The sequence below is a fragment of the Phaethon lepturus genome, unplaced genomic scaffold (assembly GCF_000687285.1).
Source record: "Phaethon lepturus isolate BGI_N335 unplaced genomic scaffold, ASM68728v1 scaffold14899, whole genome shotgun sequence".
In the NCBI taxonomy this organism is placed as follows: domain Eukaryota; kingdom Metazoa; phylum Chordata; class Aves; order Phaethontiformes; family Phaethontidae; genus Phaethon; species Phaethon lepturus.
This window is the reverse complement of record NW_010564267.1, coordinates 1,237-16,403: the sequence shown is the minus strand read 5'-3', so window position 1 is coordinate 16,403 and position 15,167 is coordinate 1,237. Positions and strand designations below refer to the sequence as shown.

Sequence of the window (15,167 nt, the reverse complement as noted above, 5' to 3'; positions counted from 1 at the left end):
TGGGTTTTCTAATTAGCACCGCGGTGGGGGGGGGGTGTTTTACGCCGCAGCCCCAGCGAGGTCAGCCCTGTCTCTGCCGTGCCCCTCGGCTTCCCTCGCCCTCCCTCACCCTCCCTCTTTGCCTGCTTCCCGTTGGGAGCTGGGCTGCAGCTTCCTCCACTGGACCCGTCTCTCTGGGAGCCCTTGGTGGGTACCACTGTCCTTCCTCCCCCCAGCCCTCTCCCCATGGAGATGCCCATGGCCACCCCTGCTCTGGATCAGGTCCCCACCGCCTGTGCATATCTCCCAGCGTGGGTGGCTCAGGCCGCTCTGAGCTGGGGAGGAGGGAAGAGCCAGCTCCTCCTGTCTCTGCCCAAGCTGATGTGGGCCACCACGGCTTCCCCCTGGGATCCCGACCCGGGGTCCGTTGTCATCCCGCTCCCGCTGGGCACCTCCTTGCCCATCCTTGCCCATCTTGTGTGTGGGGTCTCGGCATCAAAGGAAGACAACAGTGTGGGCGTTGTCTGAGAGCTCCTCTCTTTTAGCAAATATTCTGCTCATATTCCTTTAGCAGATATTCCGCTCCCCCCCAGGCAATGCCCATGATGCAGGTCACACTTTCCACGGTGCAGTATGTTGGAGCAAGCACTCCCCTGCCCGTGCCACCCACCGCCTGTCTTTCCTAGCTAGATGGTCATCTCCTTGGGCCAGGAGCTCTCTTGTTACCTCTCCCTTAACTCAGCTGTGGCCTTCGAGATCCTACAGGGATGCTGCAAGGCAGAGTCGTCCCCTGCAGAGCTCCTGGGGCCCCCATCACCCCCACCCTCTTGCAGGAGGACCCTCCTGCCGCTGGAAACTGCTGCTGCCGGAGCCAGGCATCCCCGCCGGCCGAGGCTGCTCCCTTGCCTCCGCTCAGGTTTGTTTGTTTGTTTGCATAGCACCGGCTCGAAGCGGGCAGGAGGGGGAGAGGGAGGGAAAGCGCCGAGGAGGAGACGTGCGGATTCATTTTGAGGCTTCATAATGGTACATTTACACACCACGTTGCCTAAGGAAATTGGGTAGATGAATGCCTGGTCATGCTGCCAGTGCACCAGGTTAACTCCCAGGATTTAGCTTATATCATTTCACAAGAGCGTTTATGGCCTTTACGGTGTTTATTCCCAAGTGCTCTTTGGCACTGCTGCATCCCAGGCTCCTTTTGTGTGTGCGCGCGTGTGTGTAGATTTTCAAATAAAATAACACATCTATTCGGACCCGGTCCACATTAAATATTTATTGCCTGCAGTTTGTGCATATGTGTTTGGCAAACGGGTGTAAGGGGAGGGGAGGAGAAGGGGATGCATTGCATGCTGAGGAAGCAGCAGCTTTGTCCTGGAATTTCTCTGGGGGATGGCACTGGAGAGGGGTGTTCGGTGAGCGCTGCCTCTGGCTCTGTTTTCAAGGCTTTTTGGGCAAGATCCAGGCTGGTGAGATGGCTGCGTGCTTTGGTGCTCAAGTGACCAGTTCCTTCTCCAGGGACAGGCTGTGACGAGGTTTCCACTGGGCCATGGCTGAGCACGGATGCTGCCAGCCCTACCCAACGCCCTCCAGCTAAACGGGAAGCCCCTTACCTCCCCGTTTCTGACTTTCCATCCCCTTGGCACGCAAAAACTTGTCTGAAACGGTGCTGGATCTGGGGCTTGTGCAGGACTTGGGTCTGCTGAATTCACCTGTTTCCTTTTATACATTCAGCAAGGTTAAAGAAACCCGGTTTATTCTATCTCATGAAAGAGGTTGGGTGGCTGGCTGCAGATTGGGAAATGCAGGTACCCAAGTGAAGTGTTAAAGCAAGGAAATCCAGTCTTAAAAGCGATGCCCAGCATCAGCGGAGCAGAGGGTTGACACCTTTGCGAACACAGTGGCTACAACAGGCTTTGGGGATGGAGGAGCTACTCTGGAAGGAGAATAGGTCCCTGTAGGGCCATGCTGTGCCTCGTGCCTGTATCCCGTGCCTCTCTTCAAAGTTGCAAATAAATCTGTTTCGATGGTGGTCAGAAGCAGCCCTGGTAACCTGGAGGTGCTCTTTGCCCACCCTGAGCAGGGCATGGCATGCAGGCCAGGTCCTTGGTTTCTGCAGATCTCCTAGAGGGAGAAACATAGCAGTTCTATTAAAGAAGGTTTTTGCTTTGTTAAGGTTTGTGACCGGAAAGGATGACCCTTGAAATCCAAGCTGAGTTTTTAGCTGTTACCGGGTGCTTTGGACGCGGGGTTTACAGGGAAGCAGAGCAGCTGCAGGACACCGCTCACCTGAGTCCTCAGCACTGGCAAGCCTGCAGCGGGGGTCTGCAACTGGTAGTGCCGTGGTTTATTATAAAATGATGGTTCTTCTCTTGATCTCACCATGTTTTTGCTTTTTCCTCTCTAATTCACAGCACCTTTGGAGAGCTGAAGACTGTCCGGTTGCCCAAGAAAATGGCAGGAACAGGATCCCACCGGGGCTTCGGGTTTGTGGATTTCCTCACCAAGCAGGATGCCAAGGTGAGACGTAGTCCTCCCCCTCTGGCACCCTCCCAGCCTGGTCTTGGAGCAGAAGGTGAGGAAGGGAGCCTGGAGGCTCTGTCCTACTGAGGCTTAGCCCAGATTTAGGGCAGGCTGTTACCGTTCACCAGCAAAGCAGCACTGAGGCTAATGTGAGCAACCACTGGAGGTTACACGACAGAAACTGCAAACTAAGCTGTAATGGGCATAAGTCTGGTGCATCTGATGAAATGGCTAAAACTTCTTGTGATGCAGAAGGACAGGGACTTCTTTTTCAGGTCTGTCAGAAGCAAGGTGAGAAGGGATGGTTTTGACCCAATGTTAACACATCAGGAAACCTAAGTACTTGTCCCTCCTCCTCCACTGCCTTGGCTTTAGGGGAGTTTTGGATATTGTGGCTGTTTACTGGTTTGTAAGCTGCGCAAGGCCCGTATTCATCAGTTCCTTCGTGTGTTTTGAGACCGCCTGTGAGCCTTACCCTGGTGTTTTTCAGATAGCGAGTGTAACAGAAGAGCAGTAGTTGTGAATTGGTCAAAAGGATGGGCAAGCAGAGAGAAAGGTCTACCCAAAAAATGCAAAGCCCATTGTTCCAATACCTTGACATTTTTGCAGTCTGTATGCGCTTTATGCTGCAAAATATTCCGTAGCATTTTAAGCTGGGATAGATTGCTGTTCAGAATGCTCTCGACTTTTTTTTTTAAAGCTTTCCTGTATGTTTAGGTTCCATATTTGCAGAAGAAACAAGTAGCTTGTCTGACAGTATTCTGCTGTTAGCCTTTGCCAGCGGGTCAGGAGCAGGCTGGACCAGGCAGGGTCTCTCACGCACTGGGCGGAAGAGGGTCCTCAGCCCCGCTGCGTGGGCACTCCCAGCAGTATCTGGAAGAGGAACGGTTGTGGCACAAGCCAAGGGATGTTATTGCTGAAGGGAAGGGACCACGTGGCTCCACTGACTCCCTGAGACTCCAAACTTTCAGGACTGTGAGCAGAGAGGAGGAAGAGAGGAGGGGGGAGCAAGGGTAGCCCGTGTTTATGTTTTTAGACAGGATTCATTGATTCAGGATCACAAGGGACTATTAGATATCCGTTCCAGTCTGAGCTCCCGTATAACAGGCGACACAGAGTTTCTCTCTTAGTCCTGTATTGATCCTAATTCAAACTTCCTTCCACTCAGCATTCGTCCTCCCCTTGGGGGCCGGCTTGCTGGGCAGCGTGGGGTGCAGTGAACCCCTCCAGGAGCATGGTTCCCCTCCCTGCACGGTGAGCTGTGCCTGCAGCTCTGCTCAAACCCCGGCTCTGGGCAGCTTTGCTTCAGCCTCTGCTTCACTCCAGAGTCATTCAGGCTTTGTTCCTGGTTTTTGAATTAATCTTTTCCTAAGGAGACTTGAAACATTTGATGGAAAGGTGCATACAGGGACCAGGCTGGTTCTTCACTGCTGCTCAGCTGCCGGTTTGGGGGTGAATGAGACAGCACCCACTTTTCTGTTTGGTTTCTGGAGGAAACGGGGGACAGGCTCAGGGTCTGCCTCCCATCCCTCTTCAGCCTCTTGGGGACACGGTGGCTGATTCCAGCTGCATTGGACAATCAGAGTTCTCAATGGTAGGAAACCGTCTATCGCTGGTGAGCGCCAGCAGCCAGCTGGAGGGGAGAGAGCCGGGCAGGGCGCTTGCTGGGAGCACCGCTCCCAAAGCTCGCAGTGGCTGCGGGAGGCGAGCGTGCAGGGAGCAAGATGCCCTCCAGAAGATCGCTCGGGGAGGTTTTCTTCTTTTCCAGCAAGGCAGCTCTTCTTCCGTCGTCTTTTTTTTTTTTTTTTTCCCACCCTTGTTTCTTTGAGGGATTTAATTGTCTCACAAGTGGCACATCAAGTACACTCCATTGGCCGTCTGGAAAAGGATGCGCTGTGTATTGATGAATAGGATCCTGAATATTGTAAACACAGACATAATTGGCTTAGAGTTTATTGCTAAGTGAAATGAGAGAGGAGGGAAGCGGGCCTGGAGACCTCTGAGCTGAATAGCTATGACTATCAATGACGTTTTTGCTCAGAGTGGTAATCTGGAAATTGCTTATAAGTGTCTTACAAAACATGATGTTTTTGTAAGAGAATAGTTAGTGTGGCTTTGCTGGGCATTTAAAGCCTGTGACCTCCGTGTTTGTCTTTTTCTCTGAGCCATCACAGCTGCTGTGGGAGCGCGTGTGGAGATTTTCCAAAGCCAGGACAGAGCTGTGGGGCTCCCCCTCCAAACTCCTCAGTGCTGTGCCTGCAGACCTGTCCTGCCGGGCTGGGTTTCGTCCCCTCGGCCGCCCCCGGTGCTTTGCTGCCTGCTCGGGGAGAGCCAGCCCTGCCAAAAGGTGCTGGCGTGGTGGGGTGAGCGCCCAAGCCGCAATCGCCAGGCAGCCTTGCCTGCAGAGGAGGTGACGTGCCGGCAGGGCACGAGATGCGGGTGGTGGTAGCATCTTCTCCTCCAGAGATGGAGATGCTCGTCCTTCAGACCCCCGGTCTCACGCCTGGCTTTCCCACAGTGACGTCTGCAGCCAGGGCTGTCTCTTGGGTCGTTTGACGGCTCCCAGGGTGATGGATGGACCTCGACTGGGAGTGTTACACCACCATCAGATGAAATTAGCAGCCCTCTCTCTTCTACGTCGCGAGCATTTAACAGATCACAGCACGCACACGTGCGAAGCCAGGGAATGCGGAGCCCATGTGAAAGACAGCAGCAGGAGGGACAAAGTAATATTCACACAGAGGGTTTGCATACCCGCTGGTCAAGCCTTTGGTTTTAAATCTCCGGTGCCAGCTGACCACTAGCTAGGAGTGCATGGAATTTAGAGGATGAGAAAGGGAACTTTGATCCGCTTGCAACAACAAATTCCCGTTAAGGAAGCATTAACCATTTGACATGTTTTCTGACACTCCCAGTGCAGAATTTTTGTGGGATTGTTTTTATTTTTGAACTATTAACTGGAAGCCGAGTTTCTACTCTTCTCCCCTGTCGATATAAAAATACATCTGGTCTCCAAATAGAAATTGCCCATTCGGGAAAGAGAGTCAACCCTTTAAAAATGCACGCACACAGAAGGAAAAATCCTTGTGTGCAGCTGGCATTGCAGAGAGCATCCTCAGTTGGGACTGATTCTTGTGAGGAAGGGGAATTTATCAATCTCCTAATGTTGTTGACCCTTTGTCCCTCTAATGACTCCAGCCCGGAGGCTCTTCAGCATGAGTATTTAATAGGGGAAGGGGGAATCTCTAGGCAGCAGCACTCTCCTCCAAATTATTACAGCATTTAGGGAGGGAGCCGTAGCACTCGGGGGTGACGGATGCAATGGTCCGGTCTCTTGATCTCTGCCTTTCTAACGTCCCGGCGCAGCAGGCTCTGCTTCAAAGCAGTATTTGTCTTGCCCTGGCAGCACAAGTTTGGGTAAGTTTCCCAGCCACCCCTTATTTTTGAAATTCCCACTTCTGAAACCCAGAAATGGTTTTGATGCTGCTGTTGGGGCCTCTCCCCTTCTTCTCCCCGCTTTTCCCTGCTCTGTTCGCCTTTCCATCTGCCGCCTGGGCTCTAGCCCTGCCCGAGCCGTACTCAGCGCTAGCGACGAAATCCTGCCGCACTGAGCCGTGACGTTAAGCTCGAACCAAACTCTGCAAAATCACGTTCAGGAGGGTTCAGAAATGACATTTTTAAGCATACTGGTATCCTGTTTTCTAGGAGGAGAAGGCCATAGAGTTTTCATGCAACCCCTAAGCATTTGGAAAGGAAAAGAGACCTGCGAGGAGGTTTGTCAGGGCTCTTCAGCTTTTGGTGTTACTTGGCAGTGGGTTTATTAGCAAATGCAGCAGCTTTAATGAAATCCTTTCTCGGCATTGAAGGATACCAAGCCTTGTGTGTTGGAGGCTCCCCTTTTCTTAGAGGCGTGGGGCAATACGAAGCGGTCGTAGTTAGAGGTCTTTTCTGGTGAGTCTCTCTCTCAGACGAGCAGGCATCGCACCTCTCTCTATCCCGCGTTCGGATACAACTAAACAAACCTCTGGCCAATCGATGCTTTGGTCTTCAAAGGAGGTGTCCTGGGAAGGCAGGCACTCGGGCAGAGGAGCCGCACCCCGAGAATAATAGCTCCTGCCTCCAGCTCCACTTTCTTTGAAAGCCAGTCTGCTTGTCCTCATTTTATATTGCTCATGTAATTAAAATACATTTTTTCCCTACCTGTCTTTTCATTTGGAATAGCAGCAGTGGCAAATTTCCTCCTGTCGCTGGAAGATTTCCAGCAATGTGGATGTATGGGGATGGCATTTCTCCCCTTCATCCCTTTGTCTTTTAAATCATCGGTGGTTTCTTTTTTTTCCTCCCTGAAAAAGTCTTAATTCCTCTCAGAGCAATGAAGAGCTAAGTTTTATTTTTTAGCTCATTTTCAAAGGAAGTGATATTTGTATGTTTTTCACCTGAAATGCGTGGCTTCTCTTCTGCACCCCCAGCTCCGAGAGCCCATCTAGACGACGGGGCCGTGGGGAGCAGAGATCCCAGCACGCCCTTTCCTGCATGGGCTGGGGCAGCGGTGGGCTGGAGGGGTCCCTGCGACCTCACCCCGGCATCCGGAGCTTTGCTTCGTTCTGGGTGCAAAACAGCTCATTTTGGGAGCGTGTTCAGCTGGGAAGGGCCGATGTCACCAGCTGCTGGCAGATGCGTCTCTCCCGGTAGGTCTCTTTCATGCACTGCGACTTGATGGCAGCATCTGCCTTCCTTCTCGCTCCGTGACCTTTCCCAGTGCTCCCAGCAAATCTAGAGGATGCCTCATCCCGGACTGGACTGAGCAGCTGCGTGTGCCCGGCAGAGCGTGGAAGCAGTCCTGCAACGAGGACGTGGCAGAGCAAGCTGCTTGGAGGATGAGAGCCCACCAAGCGCCGCTCTTTGGACCATGATCGTGGACACGTTCGGCGTGGTCTGCCCTCCTCTGTGACCTGCTGCAGGGTGCAGCGAGGTTGCCGGGGCCATATCCCCTCTTCCAACCTTCCTCTTCCCTTGTGCAGCGGGAAGTGAGAAATTAAAAAGTATAAATTAACAAATGAGACCCGGCGATTAGAGCTGCAGTTGTTTGCCAGGCTTTGGAAATGGCTCTTTGTGCCAACATAAACAGCCATCGCAACTCCCTACTGCCACCTCCCCCCGAGTGTTTATTTAAGCCAACACATTGCTCTGCTAATTGGATACCATTCCAAGTGAAAATAGGCCTTTAAAACAACAGCAGCGGCAAATAAAAACAGCTGTAGCTGCAAAAGCACCAGCCAGGCTTGCAGCCCTTCGGAGGGGAATGTGCTCCCCAAAAAGGAGACATGCTGCCCTGCCGGGGTCAGCCCCGGGGAGCTGGCGATGGTGGACGGTGGGGAATCTCAGTGATGCTACCGAGGAGGTGGAGCTGGTGCTCCTCGTTCTCTTTTTTATATCGAGTGAGAATTGTATGAGTGAAAGGGGGTCGGAAGGAGGAGAAAACGCAGGCCACTGAGTGCTGGTCACTAGAAATTGGGCGGGGGGGGTGAGTTTTGTAGCCCAGCGGCTCAGGCAGGGTCCTGGCTGCCGAGGAGCGGTCATGGGCAGCCAAAGCCTCTTGCAGGAGGAGCCCCTCTGCCCAGAGGGGTGACATCTGGGGACAGCCGCAGTGGTTCAAAATTGCCGTTGAGCACACGGCTCAGAGGAGAGGTCTGGACTTCACCGAGACAACTTCAGTGCTGCTTTGAGGGCCTGCAGATGGGAGGACACGTCCCTGCTGGACAACAGGATGTGTTTCTGTGGTCCTATAGCTGCTGTATTTGTTCCAGGGATGTGAGTTTGCAGAATTTATAACCCAGCTTAATCCCAGCCTTAGCTGGGGTTTTTAAAAGAGCATTTTGGGCCGCTTTTCTCTACTCCTCTGCCCAGCCACGTGTCGCATTGCTGTGGAGCACTTAGTGGGCCCCTGGGGCTGAAAATACTTGACCAGCGTGTTTGTGTATTCGCATTATGGGCCCGATCCTGCTCAATCCTGAATTTCCTGGAAAGTCTGTGGGAAATAAAGACAAAGTGAACCTTCGCTGGATCGAGTCGCTGTTTTCCCGGATGCCTCTGCTGGTTGACTACAGGCATAGAAAGCCTTCTGAGCTACCGTGCTGGCCGGCACGCTTGTATTCAACGTCTGCAAGAGATTGTAGCTGTACAGATGTTATTAAGCAGGATCTAACAATGAGGAAACCTCGGGTTTTCTATAGCATAGCAAACCACCACAGGCAAAAAAAGAGAAGAGGACTTCTGCATTGGCTTCTGGCTCTGCCACATTTGCTGCCACCGTGGCCAACATCACCAGACGGTTGGCGAGAGGAAGACAGCTTTCTCCGGCGAGCTTGTGCTTCTTCAAACTCGTTGTCCCTGAGCAGAAAGCAACCTCGCTGCTCACATTTGAGCTGTGCTTTGTAGAGAACAGGGTGGATGGAGAGTCGCGAGGTTGTTCTGCCCGTGCTAACCCAGTGCGGCCACGCTGCCCATGAGGGCCCTGCTTTGCAGTTGACCCACCTAATGCTGCCCCAAGTCTCGACAGCCTTTCCAGGCTGCAGCTTTCCCGGCTCAGGTGCAGTCCCTGGGTGATGCAAGGCTGCAGCCAACCTTGAGCTGCTTGCTATGCTGGATTTCAGCCTGCTCCCTGGCGAGCAGCAGCAGCCTGCAGGAATGGCGATGGGTATTTGCTCTGCTGCAAGTATGGAGAAGATAAATGATCGAGTCAAAGCCATTGATGGAGATGAATCCTGCCCCACCAAAGTGCTCCAAGTAGGATGCTCCCTGGGGGCCTTTTAGATTCAGGGCAGAGGGAGGGATGTCTTTGCTTTTCCTCATATGAGCCTGTTTTTATTTTCTCCCTTATTATTCTTTTTCTCTTAATTCTGCAGAAAGCATTCAACGCCCTGTGCCACAGCACGCATTTGTACGGCCGGAGGCTGGTCTTGGAGTGGGCAGACACGGAGGAGACGGTGGAGGCCCTGAGACGGAAAACGGCGGACCATTTCCACGGTAACGTAGCAGCATCCTTCTGGCCCGTGGATACAGCCCTGGCTGGCACGGTCCCATCTGGCACGTGCTGCCGGTCCACGCCAGCCCTTTCCCCGTCCCCTTCCCCCGCCGCTGCCGGCTTGCCAGGGCTGGCAGGTAGATGCTGCAGCCTGAGGATGCAAGCGCAAGGGGAAGCAGGAGGCATCCAGGCCACGGCTTTGTCTGTCAGCTCTCTGTCTGCGTGTGAGCCGGTTAACTCTCCGTGTGCTGGCACTACCGAGGCACTTCGATGCCGCCTGCCAGCTGCAATGCTTTTGCTCCGTCCGCCTGCACCCCAGGGTGCTCCGTAGTTGGGGACAGGCTCTGTGCATGCAGCACACAGGTTAAAAAAGGACAGATAATTTGTCCATCGGTTGAGATGTGGAGAGGGCTGTTTGGATCAGGTTCCCGAGAATGACAGTTCCGCAGATAACAGCACTGCAGGCTCCTATCGACAGCCATCGACAGGCACAAATGCATTGCTTGGCAAATATTTATGTAGGAAGGGCTCCCCTGGGCTGGAGGGCTAAGCTGGAGATCAATGCTCTTCCTCCTGCAGCCCCTCCCAGCCTCCCCTCTCCATCACACACGTGCCCATCGCCCGGGGGTTTGGCATAAGCAGTTCTGGGGCTGCACGTCGCAATCCCCGGCGATGGAAAAGCAGCAAGCCTCGCTTGTTCACCGAGCCTGACTCCAGTGGGACCCGGCCTCGTGTTTGTGAAGCAGTGTGCGCAGTATGACAGGCTGGGGAAGCTGCAGTTTGCTGGTGGAAGGGCTGGGGGCGGGTACGACCAGAGAGGAGTGGAGCAAAGTGGGATGTGCTGGGATCCACGGGCTGATCTCCAGTGTGGTGCCAAAAAGGAAACCGAAAGGAGCACAGCGGTGTCCAGGTGTGTGTAACAGCCTGGGTGCAGAGCTGTGCTGCTTGGCGGCATGCGTGAGGCAGCAGGGAGGACAGGCAGCGCTGGGGGATGGATGTGCCCACCCAGAGCCCTGCGCAGGAGGGGGGACGCGTCGTGCTTGATCACAGAAATGTGAATCTCCACCTGGATGGAGAAGGCAGCAGGTGTGATGTTTCAGGCGCCCCATTTTATATGCAGAATTTCCTTTCTCCCTTTCTACTCTGCTCAGTCTAGAGGGGGAAGCAGTCTTGGCTTTTTGGTAGCTGCAGACTTGCAGCAGATGTTGGCTGCTGCCTACGAGCTCTGTCGCTTCCCTGTTTCCCCCAGGCTCTGCTTGCTTCCCGATTTCTGTCTGCATTTACTCCAGCTTCCTTGTCTGGGATCTTCCTCACCAAGGTGGGGACTCTGGGAGAGGGGCAGAAGAGTGTTTTCACGTCCCAGGAGGGATGCAGCCTTGGAGCTGTGGTAGCTCTGGGGGCTTGGCTGAAAAACAGGAGCAAGGTTATCATTCCCCATCTTTAGGGACCAAAAATGTGATGGAAGGCAGCAGTCATCACTGCTCTCCAGCCCATCTTGAGGGGAGAGAAATAACATCCAATGACTCCAGCCCTGTCTGGTGCGCACACGCCGCCTCCGCTGCAAATCCTGCCGCAGAGCGGGATCTGCCAGAAGCGGATCTCCGTAACAAAACCCGTCTGGGGCACACTGGTGGGCACTGGGAGCTGGCTGGTGCCTGGGACCGGGTCTCAGCCTCTCCCCACCGCGCTGGCAGGCTGGAGTTTCACAGGGGGGATTCTAGTTCTTTGGGAAGTGCCCTCCCCTGATTTCGAGGCAGGCTCACCACAGGGTTTCTGGCAGCGGTGCCCAGCAGCCCCGAGGAGGGGAGGGAGCTGCGCCCTGTCTCCCTTTTGCTGTGGCTCTGCAGCAAGCAGTAGTGATAGCGATGAAGAGGGAAAAACTGCAGCTACCGCTCTGCCTTCAGCCCCCGTGGGGATGCTCCTTCGCGTTTCCTCCCCGGCGAACCTGGAAGGCTGATTTTCCCATATGGAGCCGGGGTGGAGAGGATACAGAGCACGCACAGTATTGCCACCCTGCCTTGAATCCTCCCCACCCCTTCAGCCTACCCCAACAGCCGGGCTGAGACTGTGCATCTCATTTCACTGGTGATTGCAGACTGGATTCTGTCAACCAGAAACCAAGCTCGCTTTTTTCCTACTGATACCCATTTCCCTCCACGTTCCTCCTCTCCCCACAAGGTGCAGGAGCAGCTCAGACATCCCCGTGCTGTTTATGGATGTCCCCATGAGTTTTCCTCTCCCGCCTCAGCGTGGGTGATCTGTGAGGGTCTTCCCACAGCGTTGCAGCCTGCAGTGGTCACGCCCCTCTGGTCCCTTATCTCATAGAGTCATAGAATCACAGAATCATTAAGGTTGGAAAAGACCTCCAAGATCATCAAGTCCAACCGTCAACCCAACACCACCATGCCCACTAAACCATGTCCCCAAGTGCCACGTCTACATGTTTTTTGAACACTTTCAGTGATGGTGATTCCATTCCATTCCTTCCCAGGAAGGGACCAAGCTGAGAATGGGAGAGAAAAGATAATTTTGAGTCTTTAAGGCTCAGGAAATAGAGTCAAGAGTGAGGTTCCTGGTGTCTTCCGCCGCTCTTTGTCACCAAAAGCTGCTGCTGGTGCTGTCCTCGCATCGCTCCCCAAGCCAAGCCCAGCCAGCAGTGTCTGCGAAGCAGGACGTGGAGGCAGATGCCTTCAAAAAGCACAGTGCGGTGGGTGGGGTGGGTCTTATCCCGGCATCCAACTCAGCTTATTCCTTGTTTTCTGCCCTAAATTTCTTTGCAGGGTTGTGCATTGCCATCCCATGGAAGAGTCTTTTTCTTTTTTTTTCTGTCTCTGGAAGTCTTCTGTCATCCTTTTGGACCTGGAGACCTCCAACACCACAAGCCACCCATGCTGTTTGGAGAGGCTGGTCTTGCTGTAGCGGCGTCGCGCGTTTGTGTCAAGCCGCGTTGGCAGTGCTGTGCCATCGTTACGGGGTGACATGTGGCCTCTGCTGCTCCTGGCCCTTTTCCTGGTTATCCCACAGAAATAAAAGCAACCAGGGAGCGTGCCGAGGACTTTGCACATACCAGAAGAGATGAAAGTGTTAAAGGAGGACAAGGGACTGAGACTGCCCATCTCACAGGGCTTTCAGACACATTTCTCCCAAGTTTTATGCAATTGGAATTTAAGTATTTTGAAAAGCTCCTTCTTTTTCTTCTCCCATTTCCTTTTTTCTGTGCAGATTTTGGATTGCTGTGAGCACAGCGGTGATGCACAGATGTTTCCACAGCTAGCACGTGGTGGATCTGTGTGTAGGAGAGGCTGCAGAGTGCTAACGGAGGGTGAGAAGATTGCTGTAAGGCCATCAGGGTTGTTATCACCCAGGTCCAGTGGGACAACACGGTGACCTGCACTCCCCTGGGTTTCATGGTGAATTTGACTGGAGCAATGACCTCATCCTGCTCCATCTTGCTGCCACCACAGCAGATTTCTGCGTCTCCAGTTTTGAAAGAGCCACCTTGATCTTTCAGGCTGGTGTCTTGAGTAGCCACGGCCAAACCCCCTCACCCAGCAGCTCCAGTGTCAGCCCCATCATTTTTGTCTTAGCAAGGAAATTCTTTGTGAAGTCTAGACGTGGGCTGCAAGAGACACATCCTACCACTGACTGCTCTCTGCTACAATTATGCACCTTATTTCTAGACACCGTTTATAGAGATTTGGCTTCCAGTTCCCAGGTCTCACTCTGCTGTTATTTGTTAGGTTAAAGAGAGGTCTGATCTCCTAAATCTTTCTCCGTGCAGGCGTTTGTCATGGCAATCAAGCCACTTCAGAGCCATCTTTTCAATAGGTCTAATAGATGCAATAAAATGGAATAGGCTTCCTTCCCATTTTGTGTAGTTTTCAGGTCATTCTTTATGGCTTCTTCTGAGTCTTTGTAATGTTCCAGGAGCAAGTGAGGACCCCAGAAGTGGTCACCAGCTGCCAGAGATGGTTTCAGTAACGCTGTCAGGAGGGAAGCCTACAGCCCAGCCCTGACGGCTGGGACCGCCCCGCTATACCCCGTGCTTGCTCTCCTGCCTCCGAGCACAGTCCGTAAGAGGTTGAAGTCTTTTGGCTCATCCCGGAGTGTACCTTCTCTCCATCCTGAGGCAGGAGGACCTGATATTAGAAAAAACCCCAGCACTTTGAGTTTTAATTGCACCCCACCGTGTATTATTAATCTGTGGGACCTGCTGCTGCAAGGTGGCTGGAGAGCCCGAGAGCTTGGCCAGCTACCGGGGAGGATTTGACGCTGCTGTGGATAGAGAGACTTCTCTACCGTAAGGTGGTGAGGAGAAGCCACGGAAAGGTTGGGCAATGATTGGCCTTGGGGCCTCTAATTCAGCCCGTGAGGTGGAGCAGGATCATGGCAAACACTGCAGCAGGGCGGCATGGGCTGCACGAATCCTGCCACCGGCAGCAGCTTGGCCCTCATCTGGGGGAAAACAGGGATCACGAACACCTTCAAACCAGCAGGGAGAATACTTTGGCTCCACAAAAAGAGAGACAAAGGCATCCTCATGCCCTGCAGCTGAGTTTGCCAGCCCTGGGGCGAGGGGTGGGTCTGGATCTGCACCCCGCACCGCAGGGAGCGGTCCGGGGTCACATCCAGAGCCGCGGTGCAGACCTGCACGTCTCCTGCATCCCCGCGATCAGGTAACTGCAGCCCACAAAAGGTCTGTGAACAGCTTGAACCCCCTTTTCTTCCCTCCCTTGCCCGGCACGGCGCGACGGTTGCCGGTGCAGCTCCGTCCCGGCAAGCCTCGCCGGGGGAGGATCTGCGAGCAAGGCGGCGATACCCTCAGCGTGCGCTCCCTCTCTCCCGGGAGCTCGCAGTCCGTGCAGGGAAGGTACTTGCTCCCAATCCAGCTAAATTACTATTGACTTGTGTTCTCTGCGCTTCACAAACATTGCACTCAGCCATCACCAGCGGGGCTGGCGGTCCCCTGCCAGGGCTAACTTGGGAAGCCAGCTGCGCTGGGCCGTTTTTTCCTGCTCTTTCCCATCGATCAAAGAATTAAATTGACAGATGGGAAATTTTGCACGAGATGCAGGAAGGGGAAGGAATGACTTGGCGGCGGTGGTGTTTGTAGGAAGGATGGGGTGGAAAGGGGATGCAGAGGCTGCCCGGTGGGTGAACGAAAAGGAGATGCGTGGGGAGGGGGTCTGGCTTGTGTTTTGGTTGTGAGGGCGTTTCTAGGGAGAGCCCCGGTCTCGGCAGAGGGCTGTGGGTGGGTGTAAAGCAGCTCGCCCCTGCTTATTTACAGTTGTTTGCTGGAAGCGGAGGGCTTGCGGGCGAAGGCATGCTCCGCTCCGGACCTGATCTCGTGCCCTCCCCGGCGAGGTGGGAAGAGTCTTTTCTGTCCCCATCCCCATCACCTTTCCCAGGTTGCTCCTCCGTTGGCCGCAGACCCCCAAGCTGCTCCTTTTGCCTCTCGCCTGCATTACGGACCCGCCGCGCTCGCCCTCACCTCCCAGCCTTTTGGGCTCCCTCTTTTCTCCTTTCTTCTTTTTCTTTTTTTTGGGGTTTTTTTTTTTTGTTTTTTTAATTTTTTTTAGAGAGCATCTGTAACTAATGCAAACACATGCCGTAGCCGGAGAGTAAAACCCTGCAGGATTAGCGT

General features: G+C 53.8%; 1 protein-coding gene across 1 annotated transcript in view; it reads left to right on the top strand.

Moving 5' to 3' along the window:
• The window catches only part of RBM19 (RNA binding motif protein 19), a gene marked incomplete at its 3' end in the record, with an annotated part of 53,620 nt that extends 44,095 nt beyond the window's left edge, over positions 1 to 9,525 (top strand). The window contains exons 21-22 of the mRNA XM_010294827.1: positions 2,391 to 2,496; positions 9,405 to 9,525. Coding sequence (XP_010293129.1) covers positions 2,391 to 2,496; positions 9,405 to 9,525 — 227 coding nt within the window. The remainder of the gene's footprint in view (positions 1 to 2,390; positions 2,497 to 9,404) is intronic.
• Between the last annotated feature and the right edge of the window lie 5,642 nt (positions 9,526 to 15,167).